We start from the raw sequence: 16,430 nt of genomic DNA, 5'->3' as shown, positions 1-16,430 counted from the left end.
GCTAAAAGTGCTGCAGCTTTTTGAAGGGATTGAAGTTTCCCCAGCACCAAAGGCTTCGTGTCCAGACATACTGCTCTACTGTCAGGCTGCCAAGAGGTGACAGAAGCATGAACACAGCCAGGTCACCTCCTGGCAGGATAGGAGAGTGTCCTGGCGAGCTAGAGAGAACGGAGGGCTCTCCTCCCTGCACTACCACTGAAAGATGTGACAATGAACGCACACCCAAATACCTTCTGGAACGGAAGGCTGATGCTGCTTTAGTGGTTAATGATAGAAATTACCTACCCCGAAGACACCTTGTGAGAAATACTTTGCTCCACATTTCCAGGCCAAGCACCTGGCCCAGCATCACCAGCTGCTCTGCTCTGCGTTATGCAGCCTTGCCTTGAGCACTGGGTGCAGTGTTGGGCACTGCAGTGTAAGGAGGACATAAAAGTACTAGAGAACACCCAAAGGAAGGCTGTGACATTGGGGAACGGTCTGGAGGGAAAGGTGTGTGAGGAATGGTTGAGGTCCCTTGGTTTGTCTTACCCAGAGAAGTGCAGACCGACGGATGACATCATGGCAGCCTCCAGCTTCTCACAGGGAGCCCTGCTGTCTGATGACAGTGACAACAACGGGGCCGGAGAGAATGGCACGGAGCTGAGTGAGGGGAAGTTTGGGGGACGTTAAGGAAAGGTTCTGCACCAGAGGGCGTTGGGCACGGAACGGGCAGCACAGGGCAGTGACACAGCCTCGAGCTGCCAGAATTCATTCGGACAATGCTCTCAGATCCAGGGCTTGGATTTTGGATGGAGCTGCGTGGAGCCTGCGGTTAGACTCGAAGGTCCGCGTGAATCCCTTACAACTCGGGATGTCCCGCTATTCTGCCATTACCACACCGTCCAGCAAAACGTGCCGCGTGTCGGCGCGGGGCTGCACATCACCCTACGGCAGCCCCTTATCCTCGCCGCGCCCGGCCCGCACGCCCCGCTCTGCCTCCCGCTGCGCGGAACTGCGAGCAGCTCGGGCCAGGAGAGGGAGCCATGCCCAAAGCGCGACCGCGTCCCCCGCCTCCTCCTCCCGGCAGCGGGACCCCGCGAGCGGCGAGAGGGACGGGGCGGGGCCGGGCCGTGCGGCCGGGGGCCGCGGGGGTGGACGAAGGAGAGAGCGCGACGCGCGGGACGTGGCGGTGCGAGCCCTCCGCGTGCCCAGGTGAGACGCGGTGCTCGCGTTGGGGAACAGCGGGTGGGGAAGAGTGGCCCGGTCCGGCTCGACCCAACCGTGAACTTGCCCCACTCGAAGGGAAAGTTTTGGGGCGGAGAAGGCGGCTGTCGCTGCACGGCTTTGGGCATGAGATCGCGGTCGTTGCTCGCCATCCGCTGCCGGCTTAGCAGGGAAATAACAAAATATGAAAATAAGAAAGGATAAGGAAAAAAAAAAAAAAAGCGGAAATATTCGGCTGCGGTGAGGAAGGCGCCGGGGAAGGCGAGGTGCCGCTTCGCTGAGAGCCGTCCCCTCGCGGTGAGAGCTGCGGAAGGGGAGGAGAGGGGAGGGGGTCTCGGTGCGCGCTGCCCACCCCGGGACCCCGCGCTGCCCCCGGCTGAGCGCGGCCGGAGCTGAGGCTGCGGGAGCGCCGCGGTGCCCCGGTAGCTGCTGCTGCTGCTGCGGCCGCTGCCCGGAGCGGTGCTGAAGTGGCCGCCTTTGGACCGGGGAGATTTGGGCATTCCGACCGCTGCACGCGCTGATGGGTGCAACTTTAATTTTCGTCTGCATTTCAAATGCGTGAGCGTGATGCTAGGATGCGAGCAGGGAGAGGAAAGGGCACGGATTGAAGCCGTAGCGGGGGAAATAAAGTGCAAGAGACGCGTCCAGGAGAGCGGTGTGAGAGTGCGGGCAGCACGTGTGCTTGCGGTCAGCTGTGCCCCGAGCGAGGCGTTCTGCGAGGCTGTGGAAACGGCTGAGAAAGGATCCATGAGGGCTCCAGCGCTATGCTGTGTCGGTGCCAAGTCCCTCGGTACGTTGCTGGGCTCATTGCTTGGGCTGTGTGAACTGCTCAGCACCAGAGGATCCTGAGCACAGGGCCTTATGCTGAAAACCAGATAATAAATGCGCGCTCACAGGCATGGTTCTGTCTTGTCCTCTGCTTTGTGAATAGCTGGTTATAATGCACAGATTTAAAAAAAAAAAAATGCCCTGCTTTCCTTTGTGGATCTTCTTATTAAGTGCATTTAGTTTTGTTGTCATAGGAAAGGTTTTTTATTTCTCGATTTGGGAGATTGCAGCAACCTCCTTATCTTTATCTTTATTATTATTATTTAATATTTGTCATATCATTTAAAAGTACTTTTTTTTTTTTCTTTTTTTTTTTTCCTGGCAGTCCATCTTTTGACTGTGCCCTCTCTTGGGTAAGCAGAACTGTCACTGAACTTACAATTCCATACACAGAAATCAGAGTATTATTTATTAACCGTGCTGTGGAGAATCCATATCTCACAACGCAGAGGGCCATTTATTACAGGTTGCTTTCGGCAGCTCCAGAAGATTTACATGCTAAATTGTGTTCTGTGCAGGAGGCGTTTCTCCTGCTTGCACGAGGAGAGCATCACTGCAGCCCAAAGACTTTGGTGCTGGGATGTGCCCTGATTTCTGCTCCCATTGTCTGGTGAGCAGGGAGGGGGAGCTCAGCGTAAGATTGAGACCCAGATGTTCTGCTCATCTGGAAGCAGATGTGGAGTTGTTCCTGTTGCTTGCAGCTCGTTCTCCATAAGAGCCTTCACTCTGTTTCTGAAAGGTGATAAGATGCAGGATAATGATGGGTTTGGAGAATGGGGCTGTGAGGACTTGGTGATGGAAGCATTAAGTGTGAAGGTGGGAGCTGTTGCATGAAGGTAGAGCAGGTTATGTTGCTGACACAGTGCCACTGTGCAGAGAGCAGGTGTCTGTGCATGCAGCCCTGTGAATTTTTTTCAGTGTTACTGGATGTAGCTTGTACTCCAAGTGTCTGCATCTCGAGTGGGAAGAGCAGTGCTTACTCAGGTCTGTCATGCCTAATCCCTCCAAGAATCTGTGCAGGAAAGCTTGTGTCTGAACACCTCTGGGCTCCCTCCTTGCAGATCTCAGTGCAGGTGCCCTGCATGTGAGCACTGCCCAGTGTGCAGTGAGGATGAGCCCTGAGCAGGGCTGGGCTGGAGCAGTGCCTTGGGGTCAGGTCAACCTGCCCTAAAGTGCCTGAAGGAATGTGTAGTTAAGAGAGGCTTAGGAGGTGGATGGAGCCTGGAAATGTGGAGGGATGGAGAATGCCTCCATGGTGCTGTAGTGTGCTCGGAAATCTTTGTGTAGGAAGGAGAAGACAGAGGGAGTTTTTCCCAGCCCTGTGCCTTCAGAGCCAGCATGTGCCAGATGCCAGCAACAGGGATGAAGTGTTTTGCTCCTTCAGAACAAGAGACAAGACCATGTTCTTTTATTCCTTCCTCTTGCTTATTTTGTTTGGATTTTATGTTGGCTATTTTGGCAGGCACTTGTCTCATATGTCTTCTCCCATCTGTCTCGGGTTCCCTACTGTTGTTGAATGTCCTCCCTGTACAGCAGGACTCTGACTTGCTAAAACTTGAGACAGAGATGGCTGCTGCTGCTGGCAGCGTGGCTGAGGAGTGCCCAGCTTGGCTCTCCTGCACCAGCAAGGTAGGCAGAAGATTGTAACCAGCATGTGAGTGCATTCAGACCATTCACAGCATCTTTGCTGTCTGTCCCAACTTTCTTTTCATCATACAGCAACAAGGAATGCTTTGGAAATAAAAATAGAGGTATAGAAAAGCCGGTATAAGCTGAAATCTGTGAGCAGCACTGCGTTATCTTGGAACTGAAACACTTTCTTCAGCGGAGCTCACAGTTCAGATATTGCTCTCCTTCCTAACACCACAGCCCCTGGATGGTCGGCGTACCCAGGAGCAGCATTCTGTACCCTGTAGGTGAGGTCTGGTGCTCCTCCAGCTGCAGGGCAGGAGAGAGGTAGAGCTTAGAGCTGTTTTCTACACTCGAGCTGATCTGGCTCAAGCCCTGTGGGCGGGGGGTTTCCTTCTTTCTGCAGTTTGTGATGCTGTGTTCTGCTCTGCCGTCAGCAGAATGGATGGCTGAGATTGGGTCACTGCAAAGCTTGAACAGAACTACTTCTTGTTTGGGAGGTATTTCAGGATTTCTCCTCCTCCCTCTCTGATGCATTTGCAAAGCAGAAGGCTCATCTCACGTTTCTCAGCCGTCGTTTTGGGATGCGAATGTACAAGCATATGTATTTTGTAGAATCATAAAAACAGAATATCCCAAGTTGGAAGGGACCCATGAAGATCACTGAGGAGTCCAACTCATTGTAGGGTTCCTTAAAAATAGTTGCTGGTAAAATAAGATTCCTACTATGAGCAAAGAATCACATCTGTAGTCAACTCCTTGTTAATTCAGCAGCTGTCAATTTCATCAAATAAGGGCTATCTCCCCAGGAATTCCTCTTGACAAAGGGTTTCCCTGGAGCCTGCAAGATTATCCAATTACAGTTTTAAGAAAATTGCAGCATGGATAGCTGGCTAAAGATAGAAGTCTGAGAGAGAGTGAGAGAAAGAGAAGGGATGTGTGAGAGAGCCCGAGCTTCACTTTCTTCTCATACCACTGAAGTGGAAAAATTATATCTGTCCTTAACGTCTGATGTGGAAATATGTATGAAAGTAAGGTGTGCAATTGAATTCCCCCATGTGGAAAAAATGGCACTCATTGACATTCGTCAGTACTTGCTGAACGTGTATGGAGACCAACCAGTGGAAGTTTGACCCAGTGGGCAACATATTCCTTGCAACGATGCTGACATAGCAGCTGGGGCACAGTGGGTCACCTCCACTGGAGCAGACTTTCACTAGTGCAGCATGCAGGCTCTTGTTCAGGGCTGGCAAAAATGCACAGCTCGTGGTGGTAACTGTGTTGCAAAACAGTTTTGTAGCTGAGCGTGTGCTCTGTCTAACAGCGTTTGTAGCTTTTGAAGTTTCCACTGAAATAAATGGGAGGCATTACTTTTGGGGCAAAATTTGTACTTTTCAGATTCCTCATTTATATGAAAAACAGCACAACTGTGCACTTGCACCAGCACTCCAGAAGTCTCTTCAGCTTGAGTAAGCAGAGGTGTTAGTAGAATTAGAAGAGGACTTAGGAAGCTTTAATACTCATCTCTAACTATGAAAGCTGCTGTCTGGTTTGCTTGCTTCTCTTTGTTTTTTCTTCCTCCCGGTTTTGCTTAATCCCTTGCATTACTGGCATACAAGTGTAATGGAATACTTCGCCTCTCTTAGGCCTGATCCTGTCTCCTCCTGTGATATTTTCAGGTGTTCAGAGAATGATTCTCATCTACTCAGCCAACGTTTGTGTAAGAGCTTGCGAAGCTGTGACCCAAATGTTTATCCTTGGAGCTGACAGGATGCTGCGGAGCCATTTAGCTATATATTGATGACAATTATGTTGCTTGCTGAGAAAGACATGATGTTTTCTTCTTGGAAGGAGTTTTTACATTTTTTTTGCCTTTTTCTGCCTATTGTTTGTGGTTGCAACTGCCTTTCTTTCTCATTTTACCTTTTGTCCTATGTGTAAATAATGAGCTATTTACAGTTAATCTGAGTGCAAGAGGATGAGACTTCTGGAGGGTGAAGAAGCTCCCATCTGTTTGATCTGCAGTAGCATTTTGGGGTTTGCCTTCCACTCGGAGAGAAGCCAGAACTTATCTTGCTCAATTTCATTTTTTTCCTTGCAATATTTAAACTGGATTTTTTAATCATTTAAAAACAAACAGAAATGGAAATGGCTTTCCAAATGCCGCTTTGCCCTGTTCTTATCACAGCGTTTGATAAACCTGAACAGCTCTGTTATATTCCTATGAAATGAGTTGAAATCTCACTACCAAATTCTATACAAACAGGTGGGGCTTTATTCTGTAAAGGCATCTATTTTCCATGGTGGTATATTGCATTTCTGTGTATTCTGCCTGTGGGGCTCCCAGCCAAAGATGAGTTCTTTGAAGGGAACTGCTGCTTAACTACTTATTATTTAAGACAGACTCAAACTCAAGATTTCTGTGGTGGGTACGTGGTACATTTATCCCCATCAGCTCTGGTGGCTTCTGAGCTTGGGGAGTTAATCTTTACTTTGCACTCAAGTCATCTTTCATCTCAGCATCTCTAAGCTTTTTAGGGACATTAAGATGCACAACTGCGGTGCGGGCAGGGGAGAGGCTGTTATAAATGTGGCTGGGGAAACGGAGGCACAGATTTCGGGAGCCTCTGCTAATGTGTTTGGTTCAGGGGACAGCCATTTGTATGCTGTCTGTGCCTGGTTATCAGGGAGGCTCCGCAATTTTTCACATACTTCAACTGGTGATGGATGCATCTGTAGGTTCTGTGTAGATTAACCAGAAACTCGTATTGGTGTGCTAAACTAATAGACTGCTTAAAACACATCAGCCATGGGGACAAAGAGGAGCACAGCAAACGGCAGTGGCAGGAACCCCAAATTCTGGTTATATTTTTTCTCCGCAGCAAGCTGTTACAAAAAGCAAATCTAACTAAAAACCAGAAGGAAAATAACCTCACCTCCATCCCAGCACAGTAACATCCAGGGCCCCACTGCACAAACTTGTTGATTCAAACTCTGGTAATCTGTACAAAATATTTACTTTGAAAGAGAGAGCTGTACAAATGCACTAATACAAATAGTTGTATTGGTTGTGTTGAGAAATAACTTTTCCTCCCCCTCCTCCGAGCACAGCCACCTCCCAGCCCTTATTTACAAGGAGGATTCAGATAATGGGGGGAAGAGCCTCCCTGGCACATTGGTTCCATTGAGTGGACCAAGTTGTGGATACTTTTGGGGTTGTTTTCCCCTTTGTAAGCTTTTCTTTCCTTACCTACCAGGTGCGCCCAGGGAGGTGGAGGAGTCACCGTCTCTGGAGGCGTTCAAGAAATGTGGAGGTGTGGCACTGAGGGAGATGGTTAGTGGGCATGGTGTGATGGTTGGACTACGTGATCTTAGTGGTCTTTTCCAACCTCAGTGATTCTATGACTCTATGATTCTATCACTGTCGTGTCAACAAGTGTCAAAGAGTGAGGGGAAAACCCAACCCAGGTTTCCAAGGGCACTCAGCAATCACTTCCTCGCAGAGATGGACCAGCCCAGGACTGGAGTCAGTACAGCTCTGAGACTTTCAGGGCACCAAGAATAAGTTGGAAACTGCTCAGATTCTTGTCCCTTTGCAGCAGAGTTGTAACATGTAGTGGTATTTCCTCTTGTTGCTGCTCCTTGTAGCCTTTAGAAATGTCAGCAGTGCATATATTGCCTTTTGTTTGTCACACAGCTGGAATTTGCTGCCCCTCATGAGATCCATCACACTCTCCACAAATAATTAATACTGATGACACCTGCAGCTTCCTGCTGCCTTCAGATCCCTCACAGCCTCCCTGCTGTGTGGGTGCTGTGGGTCACAGAGCACACCTTGGAGGAGGCTTCTGGATGTGAAAATTCATGATGCTGTTGTTTGAAGATTGAACAGAGAACTGTGTCCAAGGGAATCTGTGCAGACAGAGCCCAAGCAAGACCCCTGCAGAGGAGCATGTTCTTGTTTGTAGAAAGTGCAGTTAGAGGCCTAAGCTGCAAAATGTGATGCGCTAGAAATGGGGAGGGTTGTTCCATTCTGTTTCTCTTCTGCTCCTTTGTTTCTGCATGTATCAGGTTTGTTTCATTGCTTTGCAGAACGCAGCAATGCAAGAATGCAGAAGCAAGCTGCTCTGCTCATTGCCAGGAGGACAAGTGGGTGGTGGGAAGGTGGAGGCCTGGGGGGGGCTGGAAGGGCTGTAAGCGGGGTGCTGCCAAGTTTTCAGTTCCTTTGCTGTTCATTTTTCTATTGCTTTAAGGTCTGCTGCAGAGACTGATGTTTCAAGCACACTCCAGAACAGCCTGTATGAGCTGGGGAGGGAATTAAGTATCTTCATCTCTTCTTCTTGTTTGTGTTTTTTTTTGTTTGTTTTTCTCTCTTATAAGGCTAAATGTGATTAAATTAACCTGATTAATAGAAATGCCAGGTGTGGAAATGATGTGTGGCCTCAATTTGTAAAAGAAGAAAAAAAAAAAAAAAGCTCAGCTGGCTTGCTTTTACCCTTGAACATCTTGCTCATCCCTAGGTAACTGGGGTCACCTGAGGAAAGCCTTTCCCAGTGCTGTAGATAGAGATCAGATCTTTTTTCTGGCAGCAGCATGGGTAAGCCTGTCTGCAGTGTTGGAAGCACTGCAAACTGTAAGGGAGTTATGCAGTGATTGCCCAATAAAAGGGCACTTGGGAAGGGAAGCCAGGGAGTGTGATGCTGTGCTGTAAGGTGCTGGGGGCCTCTGTTTGCTGTGTGTGGCAATGAGGTGCAAAGGAGGTTGGAGCAGAGGAGCCATCCCAAATTAATGAGTGATATAGCAGAATAAGACAAAGTGAAAGCCAATATGTGTTTAGCAGTAAGTGCTTGAATTTAGGGAGAGGGCTTTTTTTTTTTGATATTGAGAGTTTGATGCAGCAAGTGCTCAGCAGAGCCTGTGCAGTGCCTGTTGTGGAGGGGCTGTGTGGAAGCACTTACTGTGCTTTGGATATGGTCTGCCTGGAAAAACTGCTTTGAGTCCAGGAGACCTTGGCTGGTCCTGTGGGAGCAGTCAGCCCAGATGCTGAACCTGCCCAAGTCTGGGCTGTGCTCTGGGTTTTGGACTGGATGAGCTTGGGATCCTTATAGTGCACTCTGTTACGTGATGTGGTTGTGCTGCTGTATCTATATGGAGAGAAGGATATCCTCTTAGGAAGGGCAGTGGAGCTGCCTACATCTAAAAGCCATTAAAAAAGTGAAAGGGAAGAATATACAAACTTAATGTTAATTCTCAGATTTTTTCAGATCCTATTTGAGGGCCTGTGAGGGCTTTTCCAGTGAGGGATGAAATTCATTCTGGATTTCTTAAGCTCCTTCAGGTCTGTAAGCCATGTTGGTTGAAGTTTTCTGTTTTTATTCTATATGAAGACTTTTTTGCTGGTTTATTTTCTGCTGGGGCAGTCCAAGGGTATTTCTCAGCACTCTTCTTTCACAGTAACACCACCATCCAAAATAGAAGCATTGTGTCTGGCTTCACGGAAGGTATCAGCTCTCTTTGAAGCTCTGTTGGAAGCTTTTCATTCCCTGGCTTTTCAGACTTTAAAAAACAGAATATCTTGGCTGGATACCTTTTGCTTGAGCACAGAAGTGCTCTTGTATGTTGGTGTTTGAACTGTTCCATGGCCTGCATGCGTGCATTAGTAATGTGTGCTATTTGATTTCATAGCCACGGCTCTGCTTGTCCATCTTTGGCCTCCTGCACGTATCTCTGGGTGACAGTCACAGCTGTTTGCCTTGTCCAAGTGTGCATGTATTTCAGAGAGGTGACGGGTTGTTGAGCTGGTTTATTTTAAATGTATGAGATATGGTGTGCTCTGCCTGCTAAGCAGCTGCCAGAGTCTGATTGGTAGCAGTCTGAGCTCCAGCAGAGCAGCGTGCAGAATCTGCAGCATTTCTGCTTTACTGAGCCCTGAGAGTACTCTGTGAGGACTGAAAAGAGGGCTCACTGCCTTTCCTCAGGTGGACCTTTAAGCCCATTCCACTCCACTTCTGTAGGTCACTTTCTTTCCCCCTTTTTCTCTTAAGGGAGGAAAAATAGCCACTTCCTCAGAATTGTGCTTGTTGACTTTAACTCTCTTGAGCCAAAAGGACTCCAGGTAGCTATATGTCAATAAGAGTTCACAGGTTCTCTGGTCATTCTCCATCCCTCTGTGACCCTTAGGGTGATGCACCTCTGTTTTCCATTTCATCCCTAGGCAAGTGTGTTTATCATCAGTAAAAGCAGATGAAAGAGATGTTTCCTGAGGCATCTTACATCTTTCTTCAAGGGTTATCTGTAAAAGCAAGCTGAAACTCTGAGAGGCTTGTGTCTCCTCAAACAGAAGGGATTTAGGATGATGTGCAGGAGAAAACAAAACCTGTCCTTCCCCTTGCATGCCTCCACTTGGCTTTTGGCAGGAAGCTCCAGCTTAGAACTGCAGAATCCTAAGATTCTCTAAGACCATCTAGTCCAATTGCCAACCCATTCCCACCATACCCACTGACCACATCCCTCAGTACCACATCTCCACAATTCTTGAACACCTCGAGGCACAGTGACTCCACCACCTCCCTGGGCAGCCTGTTCCAATGCCTGACCACTCTTTCTGGGAAGAAATTTTTCCTAGTATCTCTAATAATTTACCATTGGGCTGGCTGCCCTGCATTGCAGCCCCATGACGTCACTGGAAGAAGTCACATGAGGCTCCTGTGAGTAACAGCACAGCATGGCTTATGTGGATGTGGCTATGTGGAATCCCAGGTGGGATGTGAGCAGCGGGTGTCCGACAGCCCTGCTGGTCGTTGCCTTGATGTAGTGTCCCCAGCTGGGGCTGGGAGTTGGCTGAAGTTCAGTGCTGTGTTGCATTCTTGGGAGGAATTTCCATAAGGACTGGCAGACCCACAACAGGGGAAGCTTTGCTCTGGACAGGGACAGGAGTGCAGCAAAAGCGATGCTGCTCAGTGCCCCAGAAGCCCCAGGAGGAGCGCTGGGGGCAGCGGGAGCTGTGTGAGTCTCGGCTAAGTGGCATCAAGATTTATGCTACAGTAATTCCTCCTATTATTTGACTTGGTCCTGCATGGACTGAAAAGCAAGAGTGTTTCCTGGAAGGCTGAAGGGCCTTTTCCCACTTAGTGGTCGTTTCTTTTTTTTTCTAATTGCTTTTCTCTGACTGCCCTTTGTCTGCCTTCGGGATTCTTTAAGTGTGCTTTGGCTATGCATTATCTTCCTCATAAGAAAACCCAGCAAGTGTGTCAAGCTGCCTTTTCCAGCACAGTGTGGAGATGCAGGGATTGAGACCACATGGTACCATGGAGCAGAGGAGCTGTGCCCCTCCTGCATACTGCCTGGTTTTGCAGCAAATCACTGCACAATCAACTTGCCTGCTAGCAGAGTAAGCAGAGCTCTTGCTGTGCATGCTTTGAAGCCCTGGTAGCATCTGACCAGAATCTTTCCTGTCCCAGGCATATGTAGTTTAGAAGCAAAGTGTCTCCAAAGTCAATGTCAGCCAATATCTTCCCGTGTCAGCATCCGTTTTCTTAGAGCCAGCCCAGTGCTCTCGAATCCCTCTGACTTAGAGGGGCTTAACAAAAAATTTCCTACAGAAAATAATATATAACCCCATTCAAATAGCCAGAGCAGGCTTTATGTTTTCCTCTTCCTGCGACTGCTTTATTTTAAATGCCCTTTCAGCCAGAGCACTTAGTGACGATGTTTTGAAGGGCGCCTTTGTTCTGCGCACAGAAATGTGACTCTGGTGAGCAGCGGAAAACCTGTCAGAGCTCTCCAGGTGCCCGTGGTTTGAAGGGACAAAGGCAGTTTCTTGTGAATTGTGACATTGTTCTGTAGGATTAGTACAGTTGTCTTTGAGAATAGGTGTACAGTGGCTGCTTTGAGAGCAGCTCTTTTAATTAATTGTTTGATACCGATCTTGTTTTTTTTTGTAATTTCTTGGAAAGCACTGAGGTTTTACTGAGTCTGTGCTGCTAAGGGTAATAGGAAGGTTATTTGAACCAAAGATTCCTTGTATGGAAATAGCCATGTTTTCTGCGTCATCAGGCCTGTTCTTAGCCAGTATCAGATGCAAACTAAATCTTTCCACCACCTCAGCCGTTGGGAACAGGAGACCCCGCCACGTCTGTGTTCCCCTTGCTCCTCTCTTTGCTCTCTGGTAAATGCAAGGTAAAATTTGGATGAAGAAAGTGATCAAAGAGACAAAAAGAAAACAAATTCAAAACAAAATGAAAACATCAAGTTAGTTCCTTAAGAGCTCTATTAATGGCGGCGATGACTTGTTTTCTCCAATTGCTCTATGAATTATTATTAAAATGTTAATTTATGGAGGCATTAAGAACACTTCAGAGTGTATTGTTCTCCTGAGAAGCTCCTGGATCGCTGGTGATGTATCTGAGCTCTCCAGTCTTATCTTGGCAGCTCTGATTACTGCTGTCTGCCTGTGTGTGATCTCTGAGCTGTATGCTCCTCTGCTCACTGATTTATTCCTGGCTGTGTTTGGCATTTGCTTTGTGTGTGGTTTCTCTGCCTGCTGGGGTAAGGATGTGGCTGGGGGAGCCCTTCCTATGCAGGTTGGGTTTTGCTCTCGCCAACCTCTGACTCCTCCAATTGCAGCCAGAGATGAGGATGTTGCAGCCAGTTAACTGGGCAGTGATTGTGTCATTACTGGCAGGACTACAACATGTTCTCTGGTGTCGTGAAGCAAAGAAGCAGGTTGCTGGAAAAGGCAGAGAAAACTCTCTTCTGTTCCTGGTAAGAGCGGGTGAGTTATCGTGCTGTGGCATCATGTTCTTCCAGTGTTACAAAACCCACCTCCGTCTGCAACAGAATGTGTGCAATGTTCTTTTTCCTGGTGTTGTTGGCAAAGTCACATCCTTCTGGGGAAATGTGACCACAGGACTGCCCTGGGAACACATTTTTGGGGCACATCACAGATTTTTGGCCCATCTGTATTGCAACATCACAGTGCTGGTGGCATTGAGGGGTCTCGGCTCCTTCTGCTGCCCTTCCCACCCTTGAGAGATGTCAGAGCAGCCAAGGAGCCCCTTCTACTAATGGGGGAATCATTGTGATCTGACAAGCTCTGCATTTCTCCTCACTGACACGATCTGCTCTGGAGAGGCTGGAATAAAGCAGAAGTAAATCCTGCTTATAACTGTTTATAACTGGATAGAGCAAGAATCAAGAATTGCCCTCACAACGTGGGGATTTTAGATATCTTGTCTGTGGGAATGGAGCCCCAGTGGCCCTGAGACCGCTGAAAGGAGCATACTCTTTGGAGCAGTTAATGGAGGTAAATATTAGCTCACCGCAGAGCTTGGGTATCACTGAGTGAAATGGAGTTTATTTTAGCCTCAGGCCACGTGAATGGCCTTGCTGTAAATGAGAGGAACTCCAAAGTCAGGGCTGAGTTCAGACACATTTGTACAAAACAAAGGACGAAAAAAGTGGAAAAGAAGGTTAAGTTAGGACACACTGTTCATTAATCTAATGGCAAATGGAGAGTGAACCATGAGATATCTGTTAAGGAAATGATTTCCACTTCCCTCCCAGTCTTTACTCCCTCAGTTTCAGGATTTCAATTCCCAAAAGTTACTGAAATCCCACCAAAGGTGCAGCACACTGGTTCTTTCTCCCTGGTCTGATGACAGAAATATGTTTTATCTTTTCTAGAGTCTTCCAAAGGGTGGATGCCCTTCATCTTCATTCCTCCCTATGGATGCTTCCTATGTGTTTGTGGTTATAGGTGGCAGCAGTGAAGACCACTTGAGTTTGGTGAAGGAAAAAGAGGATGACCAGCTCCCAGCTGCCTCCATCCCTGCTACCTGTAGGATTCCAGTGCAGCCCACTGTGTGGGGAGGAGCAGGCTTGCTCCAGATTCCCTTTGTCTCTTAGGGATGAGCCCAACCCAGGGAAAGCATTGTACAAATGCTTTTTTAATTCATTGGAAAGGAAGGATTAAATAACTGCTGCTGAGCTTTGAGTGGTCTACACACCCCATTCTTGTTAGTATGGGCAACCTGTGCGATCTTAGCTGCTCTCTGCCTCTGCTTGAGGTCCTTCTCCATAATGTGCATGGTATACAGAGGCTTGTGAGGAACATGTTTAAGGGTGGCTTATCTTCACACTTTGCAGCAGGTTCCCTGTCAGGAGCATGCTTCTGTCAGTGGCACTGTGCTCATTATTGCACTGCCTGACTGAGCTTAGCTGTTTCAGGTTCATCCTTTTAACCATGTATTGTCCCTTTGTAATCCGATGGCACCTTTGCTCCACTAATGAGAGCATCTAGTACGTCAGCTTTCATGAGTAGCAGCTTAAGTTGCATCTTGGAAAACCTAGAAACATGGGGAAGCTTTAATTCTAATGAGTGAGCAGCTCCGAGAGCTGAATGCCAAATTTCAGAGCATGTGGCAAGTGGAACTGGCAGTGTACGTTTATCTCAAATTACGGGGAACTGTACTCTGCAGCAGGAGCTGGTTTTCTGCTTACCTATGGGTGCTGCACTGCAAGCACAAATGTTGGTTCAGGTCACTGCTGAAGCGCATGTTGAGTCTGGGTTTCGTTGCTTGTATCCAGGAAGCATTGGATGGGGAATGATGTGCAGCCTCATCCTGGGGGCTCCCTGCAGGGCTGGGGCCATGCAGCTGGTATGGTGTAGGCGTTGGTTGCATAGAGCTGTGTTTGGTGCAAATGTACTTCAGCACTTCCTGCACTTTCTCTGAACAGTGAGCATGTGCACTGGCAGAATGAGGTCTCAGCATAGGACCTCTATGTTTGGAGTCAAAGCTTAAGATTTATACCCTGCTGTATGTGGCAGGCAACAGCAAACTTACTGCTCGTGCTCTGTTCCAGTGACTTGAGTCAGTGAGCTCAGAGTCCTCTTCTGAGCTGTCACCTCCTGGGTGCCTGCAGGCAGGACAATACTGCTATGAATTTCTTAATGAAATACAGAAAAACAAACAACAACAAAAAAAAGTACAAGAACTAAAAGATCTATGAGTGGGTGGAAGAATAAACACACATGCTCAGATTTTTTTTTTTTTTTTAAATGCCTGCAGAGTTGAAATGTTGTGAAATAACCAGAGCCCTTGGTGTGCTTTGCAGGATGAAGATGGTCGGTGCTGTGCTGCTGGTGACGCTTTGGCTGTGTGCAGTGCCCCTGGGCAGTGGCTCCGGTGAGTGCTCACAGGGTTTGTTTGCAGGGCTGAGGGTGGTGTAGGAAAGCTGGCTGCAGCCCTTTGGAGTGTTTGTGTGGTTCCTGGGTGAAATGGCTGTGCGTAGAGCGCTTTGGCAAAGTGCACATACACATGGGTTGGCTGCAGGGGTTGTGTAACGCTCGCACGCATGGCTGTGAGTGCAGCGTAAATGGGTACGTAAGCAAACAGCAGCCGGCCCAGCCTCTGAGTAACAGTGCTTTGCAAATCCGAGCCCTCTGCTTGGTCAGCATTGTCATTCCCAGTCTGGAAGGGACAAAACCAGGCATGTGACAGCACCTTGTCACCGAGATACAGGCAGGACCTGGGTTCGAACCCAAAATTCACTGTTCCTGTGTGGCTCTGGAGGGGGCTGAAGTTCTGGCTTTCAGCTTCTGACTCATGCCTCAGCAACGTGAGGGGAGAGGGGAACTTCTTGGGTAAGAGGAGCTCTCGCAGCCGTCTCACTGAGTCACTTTCCTGACAGGAAATATGCTGTCATGCTCGCGGCTCCCCTGGCACGCAGTCAGCCGGGCGCTGGTGAAGAGGCAGATTGTGTGTGCCTCAGCTCTGGGCTTCCTCCTCGGGGGAGGAAGGAGACAGCACGATCTGCAGAAGGCAAGGGGGAGGGAGGGGAGAAGGAACAAGCCGTGGCTTTGAGGGAACAAGGTTCAGAAAGAGCCCTGGGGTTTTAACGGGCCTCCTTGGAGAGCTTGCCCCACTGCAGCATTGGCAAAGGAGCAGTTAAGAGACCCTGAGCTGATAAACAGTTATTGGATGATTATAATCTTGTACCTTCCTGAATGACTGGGGATGATTTCTTAGTAGGTACTGAGGTGCAGAGGCTGAAGGCTTTTCTCTCTGGCTTGCCTTAGGACTACTGGCCTGGGTCAGCTGCAGTCGTCAGTAGGGTTAGAGCCCTGGGAGAGTGTTGCAAGGATGTGAGCGTCAAAGGGTGATGCATGGGACGTGGCCAGTTAAAGCATATTCCTTCTGCAAATCCACTATCATGTTTGTGTTTAATTTTCTGGAGGTCTGTGGATGATGCAGAATTCCCTTTTTCTTTGCATGTGCCTTAAATCACTTTGGGCTGTCAAAACATGCACTGCTTCTGCTATTGGGCTTGCAGGACTCTTTGTGTTTGGATGGAGGGCAGCCCTCTGTTATGCTATGTGGCTTGAGGCTGAAGCCCATTTCACCCTTGCAAACCCACAAATAGTCTGTGGGAGGCTGGATGTACTCTGATAATGGTACAGCATTTGAGCTGTCTATTCTTGGGGCCAGAGTAGTAGAATTTCAAGAAGGAACATGAGCTGGTATCCAAGCACCACATAGCTGCAGGTGAGGCACTCATACCATGGCACTGCCTTCCTGGAATATTTAAGGTGCATTCTGCTGAAGCTTTTCAGGTACTGTGGTGCCCATCTTCAGGATGCTGTAATGGATAAAAGCTGTCTCTGGGTGTATGGGTATGAACCGTGCCTTGGCACCTCTGCAGGCTCAATTAGCATGGAGCTGAGCCCCAGCTAATGATGTGGATTGGGTTTGTTGCAGGGCATGATC

General features: G+C 48.4%; 1 protein-coding gene across 1 annotated transcript in view; it reads left to right on the top strand.

The window, feature by feature from the left end:
* The first annotated feature begins 1,039 nt into the window (after positions 1 to 1,039).
* The window catches only part of IL1RAP (interleukin 1 receptor accessory protein), a 37,343-nt gene continuing 21,952 nt past the window's right edge, over positions 1,040 to 16,430 (top strand). Inside the window, exons 1-2 of the mRNA XM_085233414.1 lie at positions 1,040 to 1,194; positions 14,779 to 14,849. Of these exons, the coding sequence (XP_085089540.1) occupies positions 14,780 to 14,849 (70 nt within the window). The 5' untranslated portion in view covers positions 1,040 to 1,194; position 14,779. The remainder of the gene's footprint in view (positions 1,195 to 14,778; positions 14,850 to 16,430) is intronic.

The sequence above is a fragment of the Meleagris gallopavo genome, chromosome 11 (genome assembly GCF_905368555.1).
Source record: "Meleagris gallopavo chromosome 11, MGAL_WU_HG_1.1, whole genome shotgun sequence".
Taxonomy (NCBI): Eukaryota; Metazoa; Chordata; class Aves; order Galliformes; family Phasianidae; genus Meleagris; species Meleagris gallopavo.
This window is presented reverse-complemented; position numbering and strand designations above follow the sequence as displayed.